The following is a 20,928-nucleotide window of genomic DNA, read 5'->3' on the forward strand; positions in this document are numbered from 1 at the left end:
GTGCTACTTATTGTTGTGGTGTATTTTCAAGTCATTTCTGACTTATGGCAAACATAAGGAGAATCTATCATAGGATTTTCTTGGTAAATTTTGTTTAGAGGTGGTTTATCATTGCCTTCCTCTGAAGCTGAAAGAACATGACTTGCCTTTGGTCACCCAGTGGGTTTCCATGGCTGAGCAGGATTTCGAACTCTGGTCTTCAGAGTCATAGTCCAATGCTCAAATCACTATGTCAAGCTGGATCTCCTTTGCAACAATTCTTGATTCACTTGCCACATAATTATATGTTTGGAATAACTGAACTACTCCAAACCATTTAAGAGCCCACATCATTTTTACGATACATCTATTTGTTGAATTCATACTGTTGGTGCAAGTGTTTGGGTTCACGCCTAAAACTTTAGTATGTGAAAAGGTGCTTTTGAAGCTAGTTGAAGTCCACAGCTCCTCTAAATACTGTTTGTTATAATTGCATAGTGCTCTTAAACTACCTTTTTACCAACAGGCACTTAATGTTCTAGATATGGGGTTCTTGCTACCTGCAACTGATTCTCTTACTAAAGCAGCTGAAAAGAAGGATACATCTTTATAAAATAAGTAAATAAATAAATAAATAAATAAATATTTTAAAAAGAGAAAAAAGAAAAAAAGAATAAATCTTAAATGCTCCCAGACTTAACAGTTAGTGCAACAGCATTTGTTCTGTAGAAGACTCTCGGCTAAATTCTCTCCCCCTTCCTTCTTTGCTCTGGCAGATGCCAGTCTGACCTTTTGCGAAGCTCATCTATTTTTCCATGCCTTTTTTTGCCCTTAAGGAATGGGAATAGTGAATGTGGCTAACATTTGAATCAGGATAGACATTCTTTTTGGTAGTTTTGCACATTTGGCTGTAAGCAAATTTTTGTGTGCAAGTTGTCACAATTCTGTAAGCATGGAAGAAAACAAAGTTGATTTCTTCTCATATAAATAAAATCACCAGTCTCACTCTTAGGTATTTGCATACTCCTTTGGGGAGCAAATCCTACAGATCTCAGGTGACTTTTATTTCTAGCAGGTGGCTCTTGGATAACAAATCAAGTTTCCAAAAGAAGGAGTTATGACTTAACTAAAATACTAGAAATAGGCTACTTTTTCAAAAGTAGTCCATTTTCTTAGGAGGTTTAGAGATCTACATTCCTAAGTAAAAGGAAGATGGTGTGTGTAAACTTCATTTCTCACAAACAACCTTATTTCCCACTCTTTTAGTTTTTTATATATGTGCAATTCAATGTGTAATCTATTTGGGGCAAGGACTGTTAACCTTGCTTGCTTTGTAAAGTGCTATGAGCGGTGGACCTCTATTACTAGGTTACTTTGAGTGTAATTTTAAATTTGATACATTGTTGTATTAAAAAACAAGATCCAAAATCCATTCTGTGGACAATACCTTTATTGGGCAAAGCAAAAGGGATAAAATATATCATGCTAGCATTTGAAGCTTCACAAGCTTCTTCATCAGGCAGATACATTTTTTACAAAAGCAAAATGAAGTATTGGTGCTATGGTCCTGGCAAAAGTTACTTTCTGTTTCGGATGTTATAGGAAGTGTGTGTAGATGAAAAGTGACACACACACACACAATTACCATAAACTGACTGGGAACAAAGGCACTAAAACCAAGAATGCAAACATTATGCAATGAAGTCCTTGATGGCTTTTAGCAAATGAATGAAATATACTAGTCCATAGTCAGTTTGGCATAGTGGTGTGAGTGTTGGACTATAGAGACATACATTCACACCACTATCACACACCATCAGACCAGGGTTCAAATCCCTTCTTGGCCATGAAGCCCACTGGGTGACCTTGGGCAAATCACACTCTCTCAGCCTCAGGGAAAGGCAATGGCAAACCCCCTATGAAGAAACTTGCCAAGAAATGTTAAACTTGCCTTAGGGTCACCATAGGTTGGAAATTACTTGAAGGCACATAACAACAATAAAAGTATAGCTAAACTGATTTTAATTTAATTATATTCTTTACCTTTTGTACAATGTAACTTTTTTTTAGCTGTTTTACATTTTGTAAGCTGCTTTGAGCCCCAGATTGGGGGAAAGGTGGGGGAAAATTGGCCCTGGATGCATTTGCGAAACAGTTTTTAAGTGGTCTCTAGAAAGTTACAAATGTTTTTGTTTACTTATGCAACTCTTGTTTGGTCTGGTTGTTTCATTTTACATGTGCCTATTGTTAGTTTTGCATAAAAAGTTCACTGAAACATATCGAACTGCTCTTCTTTTTGTGGTATAGGAATCTGTCCCTATTCTTTCCATGTTATTTCTGCCCGTGGTATCAAATTTTCCATTAAAGTAATATCCAGGATCATGTCTACTTTGCTAACTGAGGTATACCTATATTACAACATATCTTTGCTCTGTATAGAGGTACAGTTGTCCCTCCATATTCACTAGGGTTAGGGGTAGAAGACCCCCGTGAATATGGAAAAACCACAAATAACAAAAACACCATGTTTTTACTGAGAGGACACGTCTCTAGGAATCTCTAGGTCCTCCAGTGCAACTTTGTGGTTGATGTCCGACAGACACTGACCATAGAACTGCCCTGGAGGAGCTACAAAGACCTAGTAGAGCATTCTCTCTTTAACTTTTAGTTAAAGTTGACCACAGAGTTTCACTGGAGGACCTAGATATTCCTAGAGAAAACATATTAATCAAATCCACAAATATCAAAGTCACAAATATGGAAGGATGACTGTACATTCTTTTGTTCATGGTTCATAGTTGGACTGCAACTCCAAGCAATCATCACCATGAGGTATGCACATTGCAGCTCATGGGCGGTGTAATCCAACAACATTTGGAGGACTACACTTTTACCTGCTTTTGTATATCACCAAGGGGGATCCCATGTACATCCACGTTTTAGTCTCAGAATGGTGTATGTGTAACACTAAGTTATGAAACATAGGAAGCATGGTCGAAACAGTGGACGATGTTCTACTATATTTCCCGTATTATCCATTCCCAATTAATAGATCCAATTCTGAAGACATTTCCAGGCAGACCTGATCATTTTTACAACTCATTTCTTCTTTCAGATTCTTCCATAGAATCTGTTCTGAAGCCTGCTTAGTTTGTAATTTAGCATTTTCTTCCAGAAGTAAGCTGAGCAAACATTATGGTCTACTTCAACTCCAGTAAAGGCTATTAGTCTTGATTTGGTCCTGGGTTTTGTAATGTCAGCCTTGTATACACAGCAGTTTTTGTACTTGTGAGCAGTCATTTCTCCCCACCACAATCACTGAGTTCCTATAACCTTACAACTATTTGACTTGTGTCTGATGTGTGATTGCAATAAAGTAATTCATTCATTCATTTGCTCAGTCAAATTATCACCACATTTCATTTTGACTGCCAAAGATTTGGATGGATTTTAGCCCTTCTTCTCTGTGATGTCTAACTAAAATTCAATTTGGGATCTTTTACCTGCAAAACAGGTTCTCTCCCACTGAATTCCAGTTGTTTTCATTTCTAAGACTGACTTCTAGTTATTTTCAATTATTGTGAGTATTGTGAGTCAGTATTCCTGTCTTGCTCAGGCATATATATATGCTGTGAAGAGTCATCTTCCATCATAGAACTTGCTTAAACTGAAGATGGTTTGCTCCACTGTTTTTATCTTCTGGTAAAAGATACAACAGCAAGGGATGGCCTTCTTGCATCTTTCCTTCTCTCCTACGCCATTCTGTTTTCTGCAGCAGATTGTACATTTTCTCCAATGCTCGCTGCCTCTTTAGGGACCCATTCCTAGCAGTTGAAGAATTCCGGCAGTATTTTCAGCCAAGAGAAAACTGTCATACTAGGGGTCTAGTTGACACATGTATGGTCATCAATTATTTTATTTGTTTAAAGAATGTATATCCTGCCCTATTGCATTCAGGGCCTCTGGGAGCTGAGGTTTGCATGTATATGTGAAATAAAAGCAATCACTCTTAATTATAGCAATCATTCCGCAGCATTACTCCTAACTTGCCAGTGACACAGAGCACTGCATTTGTATGTGGCATATATTGTTACATTTGGTTTGGATTGGAGGAGCCTTCCTCCTTCCAGGGAGGGAACCTTCAGATCCAAAGTATTGCATTTCAAGTGAACATGGTAAGCTATATGAAAAGAAATATTTGTATTTACAAAAGATGGTACTAATGTACAAGGTAGATGGTACCAATCTTTTCTTACTGTGGATGTAATTCTTTGTTAATTTTCTTCTTGAAGGAAACAAAGAGCAATTTGAGCAATTTTCTTCTTGATGCTACAAATTAGTTGCAGTTCAGGAATCATTCTGCACAAAATTTGCACATGGTATTTTTATAGAGAAAGTAAAATTATCTGTGTGGAAAATGCTATTTCTTGTGCAGAAAATACTTGGATCGCATGCTGCCTTGGATCCTATGCCAGGAGCAAGGCAGGGTATAAAATTAAAGTAATAAATGTTGACTTGCACAATTTTTTTGACATAGAAAAGAAGGCACGGGAGAAAACATTTTCTGTGTTGACAATAATATTTCAATGGACTCACCTAAATTTTTTTAAGGAAGCCGTAAGATGTATGCTTGGTTTTGGAGAGGATAGGTTCTTACTGTACGTGCCTAACCGTAAGCTAAGTCAATCTGAGAATAGCTGTTGGCCAAAACTGGGCTATGGATATTGGCTCTCTTGTCTGGCCACTTGGGTGTATTATTTGGGAGTCAAGTGGGCTGGCTAGTACAATGAACCAGGTTATTGATAAAAGAAGGCTATAATTTGTGACCTTTTTTAGTTTAGAAAAAAAAGTAACTCCGTTTATTTGTAATTGAAGTTCATCAAATTATGAATTTTGTCAAGCAAGGGATGGAAAAGAATTTCATCAGTTTCAGAATTCTTGTTGCAGGTTTCCATTTCACAACTCTTGAAACTATGGCAAGACAAAGGGTAACATATTCCTAAAATCCATGCATTTAGATTGTTTCCAAATCCATGATTTGTGAGACTTGCGGTTGATTTTAGAGAAATTAAACATATACAAAATATCTGCACATCTTTACAATGAGAATAGGTAGACTGCACACCTAAAAATGAGAACAGCTAGAACTGTGTGCAACTGAAACATGAACATAAACGTGTTTTAGTCCAAAGGCTGTGATTATGTTGCTCTCCAAATGCTGCTGGATAGCAACTCCCATCAGCAACACCTGAAGAGCCACATCACTCCCACCCCTCCTTTAGTCAATGAGGGAAATGCACACAGTAAAATACATTAAAAAGTAAAAACCATAAAAAAAAATCCCACTTGAATTTCTTTACAAGAAAATAAAGCAAAGTCTTGCAGCTTGATGTAACATGAACCGAGGATAGGATGAGAAAATGCATCAAAATCAAGAGTGAGAAATTTTCACATCTCTTGTGTTTAGCAAGTAGGCAGAGAACAGCAATTCCACATCTTGTAACATAAGAACTCTGAATCAGCCAATGCAAATTCATGTGTATTTGATTCAGGAAGAACAAAGAGAAAGCATTGCTTCATAGAACACATAATTAAGTTATGTGAGATTTATTGCTACAAGATATGGTGATGTCTTTGATGGGTTTAAACAGGTATTAGACAAACTAATGTCCATCAGTGGTCATGATGAATATGTGGAATCTTGCAGTTCAAAAACAAAATGTTCATGAGTAGGAGTTGCTGCCACTATGTGCTGCTTACAGGCTTCTTGAGTGCAACTATTTAGCTGCTATGGGAAGGACTAGATACTAGAATGAATTAATAAATAGTCTGTGCCAGTAGAACCTTTCCAATATCCTTGGACAAAAGCTGCTTCTGAATCTCATGTATTTTTATTTAGAATTGCAAGGTTTGTAGTAGAGTTCCTCAATGTGGGACTTACAATTCCCTGTCTGGATTACAATTCCCACATCTCCCCATCCCCTGGCTGGAACTGATGGGAGTTAACAGTGCTTTACTGGGGAAAACTGCTCAGGGGAAACATCTCAAAACATTGCTATCTCAATTCCCCTTGGGTTGGAGGGACATCCATGCATCCCTAAGGCTGAGAACTGACCTCCTCTTTCCACTCCTTTTCTCATTTCAGGTATACAAATGCTCTCTGTCCAGCCAGACACCAAACCGAAAGGTTGTGCTGGCTGCAACCGTAAGATCAAAGACAGGTATCTCCTAAAAGCCCTGGACAAATACTGGCATGAAGACTGCCTGAAGTGTGCCTGCTGCGACTGTCGCTTGGGGGAGGTCGGCTCAACCTTATACACCAAAGCCAACCTTATCCTGTGTCGCAGAGACTACCTGAGGTAGGACTTTCCTTTTTCTGCACCTTTGATACACGCACACCACACTTCACCTCCCGTTTCTTCCCTCGCATCAAGTGCAGTGTAAGCCAACCAAACCAGGCAATCTGAATACACTGAATCATAGGCATTGTGTCTGTTTAACTAAATATGTTCATCTGGGGCAATTTTCTGCAAAAGCCTAGTTGTAAAAGAAGGTGTTAATTAATTTTACTAGTTCACATTGAGGGGGAGTGGGGGGTTTGTTTCCCTGTAAGGAAGAATCTTACATGTAGGAAATGTGTAAATCTCTGAGAACACTGAGGTTATATCCACATTGTAGCAATAAAGCAGTTTGACATCACTTTAACTGCCATGACTCCATCTTACAGAACCCTGGGATTTCTAGTTTGGTGATGCAGCAGAGGTTTCTGACAGGCCAGGCTGAAGCCCTCAGCAAGCTACAAATCCCAAGATTCCACAGGATGGAGGCAAGGCAGTTAAAGTGGTGTCAAAGTACTTTATTTCTGCAGTGTGGATACATCCTAGGTTTTGACTCTTTCTGCTCAATTTCCAGAGATTTACTAAGATCATACTAACAAGCTGGTGTGAAACTTCTTTCTTTAACCTAGGCACATGTTTTTAAAAGAACTAAACTCTTTCTTTAATCAGCCGAGCCTTCTGAAAACTAGTTCAGATCCTTGAAAGGGCAGTGTCTCTGTTCACCTACCCCTCAGTACTGATAAATGTACTGATAAATGATGAAATGCAGGCCTTTTCTAAAACAGCAACACCACTATGGAGAATCCAAAAAGTGCAGATGGCTGTGTTTATATAACACTATTTCTAGCTGTTTTCATCTATACCATGATCAGGTCTTTTATAAAGATAATAAATCTTGCTTATTGAAAACTAGGCCACCTGCAGATTCTTTGGATTTCAAAATGAAAATAAATAAATAAATGTTCATAATGATACATCATTGCTGGGAAAATCTTCTTTTCCTCTAATTACTATGGGGATTGTAACAGGCGAGTCCATGGGGGAGAAGGGGATAGAATTCAATGGAGCAGGGGGATCCATGGCGGAAGAGGGAAGAAGCTGATGCCATAGGTTGCATCCACATTGCAGCAACAAATCAAGTTGACACCACTGCCTGGCTCAATGTTATGAAAGTCTGGGAATTGTAGTTTTGTGGGGCATTTAGCCTTCTCTGTCAGAGAGCTCTGATGCCACAGCAAACTACAATAATCAAAATTCCATAACATTGAGTCATGGCAGTTAAAGCGGTGCCAACCTGGATTATTTCTGCAGTGCGGATGCAGCTGTAGTCTCTGCTAATCAAAAAAGCCTAGGCTTTCATCCCTATCAGCCCTGACTTTGCCACACCATTGCTTGCCATGATGTACTTCCTCTGAAGAGTGTGCTGTGAGGATGCTATAAGAATATGAGAAATTACAACTAGGATCCCTGTGTCCCCTGGCTAAAAAGAATGGCAGTGTCTGAGGCTATGATAGAAGTGTTATCTCACTGCAGCATGGGGTTTGACATAGAGGGGTTGAAGCACTGACTAACTGCTATCCATATGATAGAGTAGACATTTCCCCCGATGTGGAGGAATGAGCACCTAAATCAGGAAAAAGTCATCCTGCAATAGTTTGTCATGCATTTCTTCTCATTTTATACTTTATGCTAGCAAGTTTTAACATTTTGCACTGGCAGTGGCAGCTGGTGGCTTCAGTGTCATTGGGGTTAGTTTTAAAAGTAGCTAGCCAATGGTCTGAACCTGTTTGGGGGATGGAATCCAGTACCTTGAGTGCCTCCTTTCAAGTTCACATTAGAAGCCAGAGTGGATTCACTGCCTCATGGATATAGAACCCAGCAGACACCACCATGCAGACCACTTTTGATTCCAGCACTCTATTTGCTATATATATCCATATAAAAAGAGGTCAGGGGCAATATTTTATTTGGACTGAAGAGAAAATTGAGGAAGGTCAGGGCCTGGAGACACTAATTTCAACCCTATTATTAGTCCCAACTAGGATAGACTCATTGGATCAAGGTAATGTATCTATGTGTCGATTCCAAATCTAACAAATAATTGAATGGGACTACTTTAGTTAGGATCTATTGGTAGAATTTGGCCCATAGTGACAGAAACACTGTGGAGTGCAGGAAATAGTGAGTTTAAGAAGGCAGTAGTTGGACTATACCTTTGAAGACCAGGGTTCAAATCCCAGCTCATCCACGAAACCCATTGAGTCACCTTGGGTTAGTCACACACTCTCAGTCTCAAGGAAAGGCAATGAGGAATGACTTCCAGTCTTTGGTTTAGTCTTCCCTTTTTTCTGATCTTGCTGGGGATCTCCTCCATCTCAGATCTCTTGCTTATACTTAAATGCGCTATTTATGTTAAACTTCAAGTTGATGCACTTAATGTAATTGCAGACAGTCATTTGCCTCATTGCATCTGTATGTACTTAGCTATGCAGTGAACCTGTAAAAAGAAATCTCAATTTTTATGCTAATTCTGGAGGTAGTTAACTGTGCTCCCTTTTGTAGGCAAATAAGCTTTCATATTTAGTCACTGCCTTGATAGGGATATGAAGAATAAATTGCATATGCTAATGATCTGATTAGGGTTAGGATATAGTTTCATGCTCCCCCCTTTTGGGCTTTTGAAGAATCCATTTTCTTTTCAGAAGCATCTTAGAAAACCATGTTCCATCTATGTACTTGCTTTTAATTCATTGAGGCCTCTAGAGAGGGCCTACTTTACAAAGGAACATTCTCCATTTCAAGATAATCATTTACTTGTCTGAAGATAAAGACAAAGAGCCATAAACACGGGAAGCAGGTAGTGGCCTAGAAGTTGCCCACCAACCACAGTTGGCATCTCGACAACAGACTGAGTAGTTGGCACATAGGTTACCTATGGTCACATTCTCACCTCTGTATACCACCTGCCATAGAGAAATCTTGTAGAAATCTATGTCTTCTCTTATCTTCCTTTTTTTGGTGATGCATTGCTTCTCCTTTTTTGGCTGTGGAAGGTATGCAGCTTCTGAAAAATCAATAAATGACTGTTTGATTGAGGTTTATCGCACTGGCCCTAAAACAGGCCCAGTGCGTTCTAAACATGCATGCATGCAGGCACGCATGGAACGGGATGGGGCCAAGAACCCCATTTTATCACACGCTGGAACATTGCCTTTGCCGCCAGGCGTTCCAGTTGTGTCCCCGTTCCGTCTCAGAGGGCGCCATTTCTGAGAACTGTTCTAAAGCATTCTCAGAAATGGCGCGCTCTGGGACAGAACAGGGATGGAACAGGGATGCAACTGGAATGCCCGGCGGCAAAGGCAGCATTCCAGCGTGCGATAAAATGGGGTTCTTGGCCCCATCCTGTTCTGTGTGCACCCACGCATGCGCACGTTTAGAACACACTGGGCCCGTTTCAGGGCCAGTACGATAAACTCCATTCTTTCTTCTTTACTTTTACTTTCATTCTTGATCTTGGGTAGCCCTTTAGGACAGATACTGTAAAGAAGGCTATGCATACATTGCAATTCTGCAGAATTGTAATTAGAATACTAGATAAGATAAAGATACATACAGTGCAGAAGAAGCATTGAACGCAGATTTCAGGTTCAGTGCAGAATCAGGCTCCTGGAAATCTCCTCTTTAATACTAAGATTTTTCTTCATCCATCATGGCTAAAAAATGTTGGCTTCATCTGTATGAAACCTCAAAAGCCAAGAGGAGTCACTCTCATCCTGGGGTGATTCCTTTCTTCTCCCTGACCAGGAATCTCTATTTCTAAAGCTAAACAGAAGGTTTTTATTTATAGGTTACATTTATATCCTGCTATTCTTTATTTGCTCAAAGTAGTGTACGTGGCTCCCCTCTCCACTTTTGCTTTTGGTGAGAATCTACACTATGCACATTATGCCACATTAATTGCCAGAGCTCTGTCCTATACAACTCTGGGATTTGTAGTTTGGTAGAATGGGGTGGTTAGCATTCTCAGTTAATGCCAGATTTTCAGGAAGAGGACTCCACATTCTCTAGCAGAGAGAATTCCAAGTCTACAAGTCAAACTGCAAACTCCAGGATTCCATAGTTAAAAGGGTATCAAACTGCTGTAATTGTGCAGTGTGGATACACCCCATGAATTTATCTAATCCCCTTTCAAAGCTATTGACGTTGGTGACTATTGTCATATCTTATGCATGTATGTTCCACAATTTGATTATAATAAATAAATAAAAGTTTTATTTTTATACCGCCCTTCTTGCAATCAGGGCGGTGTACAACAGTAAAAACATATCCACATAGTCAAAAAACAATACAATTAAAATCACAATAAAAACAATTCTGGCCAGCATACCAGTGCTATCGGGGGGGGGGGGAGGCTAACTGGAGCCTATATCCAGGAATGCTTTTCTAAACAAGAAGGTTTTTACTCCCTTCTTGAACTGGGCCAGGGAGGTGGCCGAGCGGAGCTCTCCAGGCAGCGAATTCCAGAGGGTTGGGGCCAAGGTGGAAAAGGTCCTCCTAGAGGTGGAGGCCAATCTTGCCCCTGGAACCCTCAATAGTTGCTGCCCAGATGTTCTGAGTGTGCGGGGCGGATTATAAATCAAATTGTCACACAATGAACATTTCAAAACTAACTAACCCCCCATCATCGTGAGGGCACCCTTAACTAGTTAATCTCATCTCCTGTTTGTTTCCTACACTGTATTCTAATACAAATTCATATGGTTATCCACTCTCCTTGGCTTTAGGCTACATCCTTCCTCTCCCATTTGTCTCCAAATGACCATTGTTAAAACTGAACTTGCCACCTCATCTCCATACCCCTAAGATTTTGAATTTGAATTGACATTTTCATACAGAGACAGCTTATAAAGATTTGTCTCTGGACTCTCTGCTCCACCCATACATCTGAGGAAGCAGGCTCAAATCTATGAAAGCTCGTGTTACTAGCTTCTTTCTTTCAGTCTCAGAGGTGTTACAACATCTCTTTGCATATGATGTTCCTGACTGACACAGCTATATCTTTGAATTCAATTAATGTGAATGAGTTCTGTTGATCTGTACTCTTTGTACAGTCAGAAGAGACCATGAAGATATTTTCTGCTTATTGCAGTAATTTTGCAATCACTGCTTCCCTGAACAAACCTCTGTTTTAAGTATATCTAGTGATGGAGAACCCACCACCACCTAACGCATTATGTTTCCCACTTGAACAAGTGTTATAATTAGAAAGATTCTCCTAATGTCTAGCAGCTGAACTCTGCTTTTATGCAGTTGCTAGCCATTGTTTTTAGAGTCATGCCTTCTGAATAATCAGAACTTACATTTCCTTCAACTTTGCCATGGCAGCCCTTGGGATATTCTAAGGTAGTTCTCTAGAGGTATCTCTCCTTTAATATTTTCTTCTCCAGATATACCTAAGCCCTCCAGACATTACTCTTTGCCTTGTTTGAGCAGAGAGTGTGACCTGAAATGTATGCAGCACTTTCCTATATGTGGCTTCCAGGAACAGCTGCTAGTGAGAAGAATGTTGTCTTCCAACAAATAGATTACCAATATGATCTTCCCATCAACTGAACTTCTGATTAGCTTTTGAGAAACTCCAGAATTCATCTGAGCATGATTTAAAGAATGTACATTAGAGGTGAGCAAAAGTGGCCCTGGTGATACATGTGGCCCTTCAAGGCCCTTTCTGTGGCCCTCAACCCCTTCAGAAGGACCATCATTTATGGGAGCCAAAAAAAGGAGCGAATTGCCTTTTTCTATAAACCAGAAGCAGGAATTCACTTTTTAAATAGGTTGAAGGAATCTAAAAAGCAGATCCAGATCAATGAATTTCACTAACGATGGATCATGCATCCCATATTATTAAATAGTGTTGACACGAACAGAGATATGCTGAAGCATCTGCATTCAAATCACTCCAATTTAATAATATGGGACTTGAACATCCATGGGGTTTTTTTTGTACTCGTGCAGAGTCTGGGAACCAATCAACACCCACCCACCCTGGATACAGGATGCTCACTGTATATTTTTTAATATCGAAAATAGACATTTTTCAAAACCAAGCATAGACTTTGACCTCCTTGTGTGGGTTTTTGTTTGGGAGATTTTTGGGGGGAGGGGGCTTTTTTGTCAGGCCCCTGGAGGATTTCTGGGGCAGCCAGCTAAATCCCAGACCCCCTACAGTTGCCGCCACATTGCATGTGAATCAAGAGTTGATGCGAGGTAAAGCTTTCTTAAGAAAGAGGGCCAAAATGTGTTGGTTAGGGTTCCCCAGTGGTTCTTCAGTTGTTAGTAATAATCATAATGAGAGGAAGTAATGGGCTTGTGTTGAAAAATTCTACCTACAATTTATCCAGAACAATTTGTTTAAAATGTGTGAATATGTCCCAAAATTTGTGGAGACCATGGATGATGTAGTACTTGGATAGATGTGAGTTTATTTAGTTGTTCCATTGTCATTTCAAAGCTGTCTACACCCTGCATTTCTTCAATGAACAACCAACAACATTAGTTAAAATAGCTTTTTAAAACACTTTGACAAAGAGCACACCAAAGCTGCTGCTATTTATTTATGCAAAATATTATCTTAAAGGAGGGATATGCACTAAGAATACAAGGCATAGTTCACCATCATTGTTCTGTGGGATACCAGTTATAATCTATTTCGGTGTGCAGACATCATAATATTTAATTTATGAAACGCTATCTAATACTGCTATTTCTTTCCCTTAAAGAAGAGAGATGGTTGCTGAGTGCACTGATCTCCTGCAATCATTCAGATTGACAGCATGTTCTCTTACAAGAGTGACGTTTGCACTTTGTACAATCTGTTACTCCTAACTAATGGCCAGTTATAGTAAGAATTGCACAGGCTGTTGAGTGGAAGATTCTTTTCATTTGAAATAAGTACTGGGAAGTTGTATAACATGGAATTTTAACCATGTACCATATACTTTGGGCCCCAAGCATGCTTCATGGTACATAATTACAAGTATATCTCACACAACATCCACCCATCCAGTGCCCCAGTTGTTCAGTAGCCTCTGGTCTTCATGCATCTTCATGTATTTTAAACATTGCAAAATAGAAAAGGCAGTAGACATGAACCAGGGAGCTCAATTGCACCCATTGGTTATATTTGACCCTTTCTAGAGAATGGTGACCTCCGTACACATATTTCCATGTCCCATGCTGCTAACAGTAGTGTATATATCATGATTTTTTTTCTGAGTAAAATGTATGTTTCTCCCTCAAATTTGAGTTTGCAACGCCACCTCAGTTGTGTACATTAACCTGGGCTTACTGTCTGAGGGTCATCATGAGGAAGGAGTCATTCAATGATTGCAACAGCTGGATTCCCTATTAATGTAATAATGTTTGGGAGTTAGTGTCATACCTCCAGTACTGTCAGTACTCAGTAGGGATAGAAACTAAATGGAACAGAAAGCAGCTTCCTGTGTCTGGGATCATGTCCATCTACGGGAATTGAGTGAACTCTAAATTGGTGAAGGGCCAGCCCCTCACAGACTACCATGCCCAGGAATTATTTATAAAGAAAGATGTATTTGTTAAGTCTGCTCTGAAGGGATGTCCAAAGTTTTAACAAACCTGATTGCTGTACAGATGAGCGCCGGGATGCCACCCCTTTTTACCCCGGATCAGTGCCGCAGGAGCTACATGTAGCGTCAGTGATCCGCTCCCTCTAGGGAGCAAAAAGAAGCTGCTCCAAGCAGCTTCCTGAAAGGGAATCATAACCACCGTGGAGTCATGACGCCTCTTCTGCACAGTGCCATTTGGGTGCTGTGCGCAACATGCATCATCATGGTGCATGCCGTGAGTACGGTCATGTGCTAAGATGGTGCCCGGGCAGCGCAGTGACGGCTTGGAGCATGCGGACTCTTAGCCCTCACCACGAATACAGGCTGGCACAAAGTGCCAGTCTGTACAGCCCCACAGTTTAACTGTCATGGCTGAATGCTATGGAATTCTAGGATTTGTAGTTTGTTGTAGCACCACAGCTCTCCAACAGAGAAGTCTAAATGTCTCTCAAAACTACAATTCCCAGAATCCCATAGCATTGAGTAGTGGCAGTTAAAGTGGTGTCAACCTGGATTATTTCTGCAGCATGGATGCAGCCTTCATTCTCTCATACTCTCTCTTCCAGAAATTAAGACTTGGATGAAACCATAATTTTCTGACACTTGGACTCTCTCCAACTTAAGCATATGGAGATGTCAGCACCAAAGTCCAGCGGAACTGTTTTGTCTGCCTATAGATCCAGAACCACTCCTGGGACATTCTCTGTCAATTTCTATTGCACATTCACAGTGCAGGGACAGATGATTCCCCCCCACCGCCAGGCAGCTGCATGGCAGCGCACTGCATATTGCTATTTCTGAAGCTTTGTATCTGGCCATGTGGTGTGAAAAGAAATAAATGCCTGGCAAGTATAGGTAACTCAGTTGCATTAACTAATGAGCTTCATCACATGCGATGAAAATATGAAAAGTGCAGCTGCACGAATGAAGCTAGTAGCAATGTAGGTCAATCACCCTTTTCACTTTGGGTTTTTAACTAGGCGTACCCTGCTGAGCGGCCAATGACTACAAAGTGCCGTTTCGTTTCCGATTTAATTTTGGCAGCATTTTACTGAAGAGCAGCTATTCACACCCAGAGCTAAATTATCTTTGGTGTTTAAGGCTTGAACCCCTCTAACTCTCTGATGCAAAATGTCGGAGTGTGTGGATCTTAGTAAATGCAAAAATTACAGTGCCTTCATAAATTATTTTAAGTCATTTTCTGCATAGAAATTGAATTAGTACATTTTATGCAACTGTCAAAATAAATATTCAAGCCAGGCAAATAGCTCATGTAGAGAGGATTATCGAGATCAATGTGGGAGAAGTTTTAGAGCCTTTTAAACACATCTAGAAGCTTAGTGACCTCTTCCTCTTTTTTTTCCCCTACTCCTTTTAAATTTTTTTCTTTTAGAGGCTTGATAATTAGACTTGTAAATTTATTGCATGTCTTAACAATTTGCCCAGAAAGAATCTTTCCTCATAGCTGATGTAGTGTTAAAGCTGAAGTCTAGTGAAAAATAGCAGAAGCTGTATTCAGGCAGTTCTCACCTAAACAGAGAAAATGGCTTTAACTAGGTTTTGGAGCCACACATTTAATCCTACCTCACCACTCCTGCAGCTCATAAAATTTTTTTAAGATGGATGAATTTGCCAAACTAGGTTTTGTTACAGTTTATTGTTTTTTCACCCCTAATATTTGTTTCAGCCCATTTTGACATCAGTTTCCTGTATTTTCTGTGGAAGTCCACCTGAAAATCTGTATGCATTTCTATGCATGTCTTCTACAGTCTAGACGTTGGTGCTCCATTCTTTCTCCACATCATACTACCAACCAAACAAGTATTTGTGGTAGGTGTTTCCCATTGCCATTTAGTGAGCCTGCTTCTGGGGGGTGGGATTGAAAGGTTCACTCTTGGATTGTTCCAAGATGATCGCTAGGCTATCTTAGATGGCCCAAAGGTGACAAAGATTTTACTTTACCCGTAAAAAACTTGGCTGCTAAAAAAGCTCTAGAACTCTCCAGGTTCCTTTTTCCAGAATTCCTAAGTCTAGAATCTTGTCAATGCTTAAAACTCATCTAGAATCTTTTCTCAAACAGCTTCCTCAGAGGTGTGACATGTGGCATGTCCCTTGTTTTTTTCTGAAATTGCAATGGGAAGGGGCCAGAGCTATGACATGTTAATTGGAGTCATTCTTTGACCTCTTGAGCTAGACTAGCCTTTCCCAGTTGGAAGCTCTACCTGCTTTGGATAATAATTCTTGTCAACTCAAATGACTAGGGATTGTAGAAGTGGTTGAATGGCACTAGGTTGAGAAGTATGCTAAAAGCTGAATAAAATTGCCTTTGCCTACATGAAACACCTCCTCCTTCATAGTTGCTCTTGTGAACAGAAATCCTGGCTGATACTTAAAACCATTATGACATTATGGGATGTGTAAAAAGAAGGATACTCTGAATAATGTGACAGTAAGAGGATTCACACAGACTCCATAGTGTTTTGTGTATATGTATAAATGTGTTTTTTGCCCCAGTATAGTCTTTGCCATCAAGTCATTCTTCCCCTATGTACAGTATGTATGTACATATTGAGGATGGAAAAGAAATTTTGTATTAACTATTTTTTCATCGATGTATCCAGTTTGTGGGCTGTGAGACTGCTATGGAACTCCTTGCCAAAGGAAGTTAGGCTTGCTCCATCTATTTTGAGTTTCTGGTGTGCAGCTAAAAAACATAACATAAAAGATGGGGTACTCCTTAGCTGATCCAATTCTAGTTGTCTGTGCCTGCCTACTACAAGCAAAATCACAGCAGCTGCCTCTAGAATCCCTTACTGATCAGAAATGAACAACAAAATTGGGGGGGAAGTAATTTAGCCTGCCTCACCAGCTACTGCCAACATGTTACAAAAACCATAGATAGTTGGTCCACCAACATGGAAATACTAAGAAAATTGGAGGATGGTGAAAGAAAAAAATAATTCTTGGAAGTATTTTGGAAGAAGCTTTCAGTGGGTTCATACAAGGTTCAAAATGTTTTACACTTATGTAAGACTTACCTGACTTGGAGGTTTCATTTCACATTTGCATACTGTTTGTTTTGAAGAAAAACTTTGATGAAACATATTGAACTGCTCTTCCTTTTTGTGATATAGGAGACTATCTCTATTTTTTCCATGCTATTTCTACCTCTAGTACCAAATTTTCTGTTGAAGTAATTTCCAGGATCTTGTCTACTTTGTTGACTGAGGTATACCTGTAAATACATAAATTATATTAGCAGGCATGTGGAATTCCCCCTGCAGTGAGCGCACTGTACAAGAGCCTTGAACCAGGCAGCGATAAAATCCTAACCATAGTTAAGTTTGACCATAGTTTTTCTGAGTCTGGGCATGTCAAACTGTGATTAATCAAAAACAGAAATGAAAGCTTCCACATTCTTTACAGCTGCTTCAGAGGAAAGGGGAGCAGATGAACCCAAGGAAAGCTGCATTCATTCTCAGCTGAACTATCCTATGGTCACACAAGCATCTTTTAAAAATACACTTTTAGCTTTCCATTAAAATATCATGCTGTCATAGCTCACATTGACAACCTTGTGTCAAAGAACCTGTTCCGAGAACTGCCAAATTTCCTTCTAAGCAGAACATTCCTAAATAGTTGGTAGCTGTGATGGGAGCAGAGTGTTCTTTTAGTAGGACTGTGTGCTACAATCTATTTGATATGAATGCTGCAGCTCTCAAATTTGAGCAGTGGGATGACTCTGCAGGATATGAGCCATTGTCAAAAGACAAACCCATATCTCACAGTAACTCTCAAAGTGTGGATGTTCCAAGCTGACTATCTCCAGCCATTGCTTATCTTGTGTTCTTCTCTAAACTGATGCTTCCAGCAGCCAGGGAATCCACATTATACCCTGGTACCTAATAGACATGTGCTCTTTCCCATTAAAAAATGTAGATCTTGTTTATTTATATATTTGACTTATGCTGTTGTGTTCCTTCAAGTCATTTCCATCTTATGGAGACCTATCACAGAGTTTTCTTGGGAAGTTTCTTCAGAAAGGGTTTGCCACTGCCATCCTCTGAGGCTGAGAGAATGTGATTTACCCAGTGGGTTTCTTTGACCAAGGATTTGAACTCTGGTCTCCAGAGTTGCAGTCCAGTGCTGAAAGCATTACACTGTGCTGGCTCTCACCTCTGATGTACCCTATATAAGAAGGTTCCCACCCATCCCCCAAGTACACTACACCACACTGGCTTCCTTCCTTCTCTCCTAAGATCTCAGGGTGCCTGACAATCTTACATAAAAGCATAGAGCTGAAAGATATAAGATGTAAAATCACAAACCTAAAAACTAGTCAGTTAAATTCATAAATCATTTGCTAAAAATACTATAAAGCAGTGCAAGGAGTAGCAGCACCCAAAGACAAATTAACTACTTGCATGATTCCTGTGTAGTGTAGTGTTGGACTACGACTCTGGAGGTCAGGGTTCAAATCCTGCTTGGCCATGGAAATCCACTGGATGACTTTGGGTGAATTGTACATTCTCAACCCCAGAAAATCCTGTGATAGGTTCACATTAGGGTCGACATAAGCTGGAAATGACTTGAAGGCACACAACAACATTATTCTCCCAAAGTTGTTTACAAGAAATTACAAGAAACATTAAGAATATCTTTCTGATGATAGGAGCTATTTGACAGTGGAATAGACTCTCTCAGAGGGTAGTGGGTTCCCCTCTGCTGAGAGTTTTTCAGTCTAGATGCCACTTCTGAGGGATTTACATTGTTATCTGCATTGTTTGATTATATGGCTTGATTACATGGCCTTTGGGTTGCCTTTCAACCTGACAGATCTGAATTCTAGATACTGGTCCACACTAATGGTCCAGAGTTACTTTATGGATGGAAATCATATAGATGGATGAGGTCTTGTAGTCCTCAACGGAGTAGTCCTCTAAAGACTGAGGAGCTCTTCAATTTGAGTTCTGCTCTGAGCATTTTCTTCTAGTTTTGGTGTATTTTTAATTATACAGGAAATATTTATAGTGCTGTGTTTCTAAGTTCTCTGTTTAAAAATTGTAGTGCTTACACTTTTATCAGTTTCAGTAATTATTTTTCTGATTCTTGACCATAGGCTCTGTAGCTATATCATCATTTGATGCAACCAAATTTGAACAACAGTTCTTGCAGATTATTCTGTTACAATCAACCAAAAAGAGAGAGAAGAGAATCCATCCCTATCCAAGTTATGAAAGGATTAGCTTCCCTTTTATGTATGCCAAAAACTAGTGCGTAAAATAAACCATTCTGAGTTAGAGTGATTTATGTAACTTCATGTGCTCTGTTTCCTAAAGGGCATATTCAATTAAGTTATAACATTCTATGTATTTAATGGTTAACAGGAACTTTTCATTTAAGACAAATGAAAGAAATTGCTACAAATTAGGTTTGCTGGTGGTCTGTTTCTTCATTTAAACACAGCAAAGTCTGGATTCTTCTGTGAAGCCCAGGGAGATCTAGGAGTGGAAACCACTGGCTTTGAGACATGATTGTAGGCAAAGCTGTAGTGGAAAATGTGTATAGCTTTTTAATAAAAACTTGTTTGCAAATGGAGACATTAATATTTTTTCTGGTTGGAACTGGCAACCATAGTTTAGGGAATTCTGGGAACTGCAGTCCAAAATGTAACTTTTTCAAGTTTTGATGATGCAATAGTAAATATGCCAATGTAATATCTTGTCCTGCCATCATCTTCACATGTTTATGGATGATGATGAGAATGGCACTGAATATTTTCCATTTCAGGTTTAGAGTGAGAACTAAAAGGTATGGGGAAGTTCTTTTCAGGAAACATATAGAAAAAGATGTACTTTTTAAAATATCCTTTCCATACTTTTTTCCTTATTATTACCACCCCACCCCACCCCACCCAGTCCTGTAACCACATGAGTTACAGTAACCAGCTAAGGATTGCACAGCGGATGCAATGATGTCATGGTGTCACATAATGGATCAGAATGGAGCTGTGTGAAAATATCAGCATGGGCAACAGAGAGGCCTCTGCATGTTTTTTTACATTGCTAAAAAGAGAGACGTTTTTATATACAGTTGGACAGAATGTTGAAAATATGAGCTTTGGTTCCCTTCCAATCTGGTTATAAGAATTTCAGGAAAATATATGGAGACTTGCCATAGCCTAGGTCCAATCAACTTGTCCGGAAAGTTTTCCAGTGGATGGATTTTAGCACAATTTATCCCGTATTGGTAAAATGGTGTTGTGTTTTGCACAGTAGTATTTAATTTTATTTATATATCTTTTCCCCAGAACTGGGACACAAGATGGCTTACAACAAATTAATAAAGGTACAGATAAAAATTATTTAAAAATAGGTATTGAAATATAATCAATTAACTATAGAATTGAGTACAATTTTAAAGCTTATCCATTAAAAAAACAAGAAATAAAAATAGTACTGAATTCAGCTTTGTTTTTTGAGCCAACAAAATTCAAAATTGCAAAATTGCATTGTAAAATTCAAAGAACAGTGAAATCAGAAGGATTGCTACATTCCAGTGTTTATGTCAGTCTGGGATGAGCAACTAAAGTCAGAATGCACCAGAATCTGTAAAGATTACAATACTCAGACATCCTGAGTTGCATACAGCCCCAAGCCTGTTGCCTCCTCTAGGGCAAAAAAGATTTAAAACAGTGCTACTTCAAGCAACTGTGCTTGTATTTCTCAGAAATAAATTCAGGAGGGTTTGCAACAAGGTTATATAGTCCTCCCTTCCCTTATGTGAGGGATCTGTTCCAGACCCACCCACCCCCGCAAAAGGGAGAAATCATGTGCGCTCGTGTCCCATTGAAAATAATGAGGCACGTACATGTGGCGCCATGCAGTGTGCCCACCATAGGTGCTCACACCATTCATTATATTGAGCTGTGGCTTCAGCATATGCTGAAAGCCACAAAAGGGAAGCCC

At 39.6% G+C, this 20,928-nt stretch overlaps 1 protein-coding gene across 5 annotated transcripts in view; it reads left to right on the forward strand.

The window, feature by feature from the left end:
* LOC149311685 (LIM domain only protein 3) overlaps nt 1-20,928 on the forward strand; it is a 96,913-nt gene that overhangs the window by 19,832 nt on the left and 56,153 nt on the right. For all 5 annotated transcript variants that reach the window (XM_089527677.1, XM_089527679.1, XM_089527675.1 and 2 more), the window contains exon 2: nt 6,125-6,338. In XM_089527677.1, coding sequence (XP_089383803.1) covers nt 6,133-6,338 — 206 coding nt within the window. In that variant the 5' untranslated portion in view covers nt 6,125-6,132. The remainder of the gene's footprint in view (nt 1-6,124; nt 6,339-20,928) is intronic.

Source organism: Sceloporus occidentalis, unplaced genomic scaffold, assembly GCF_023333645.1.
Source record: "Sceloporus occidentalis isolate IW3139 unplaced genomic scaffold, rSceOcc1.0.p SCAF_5, whole genome shotgun sequence".
Classification (NCBI taxonomy): Eukaryota; Metazoa; Chordata; class Lepidosauria; order Squamata; family Phrynosomatidae; genus Sceloporus; species Sceloporus occidentalis.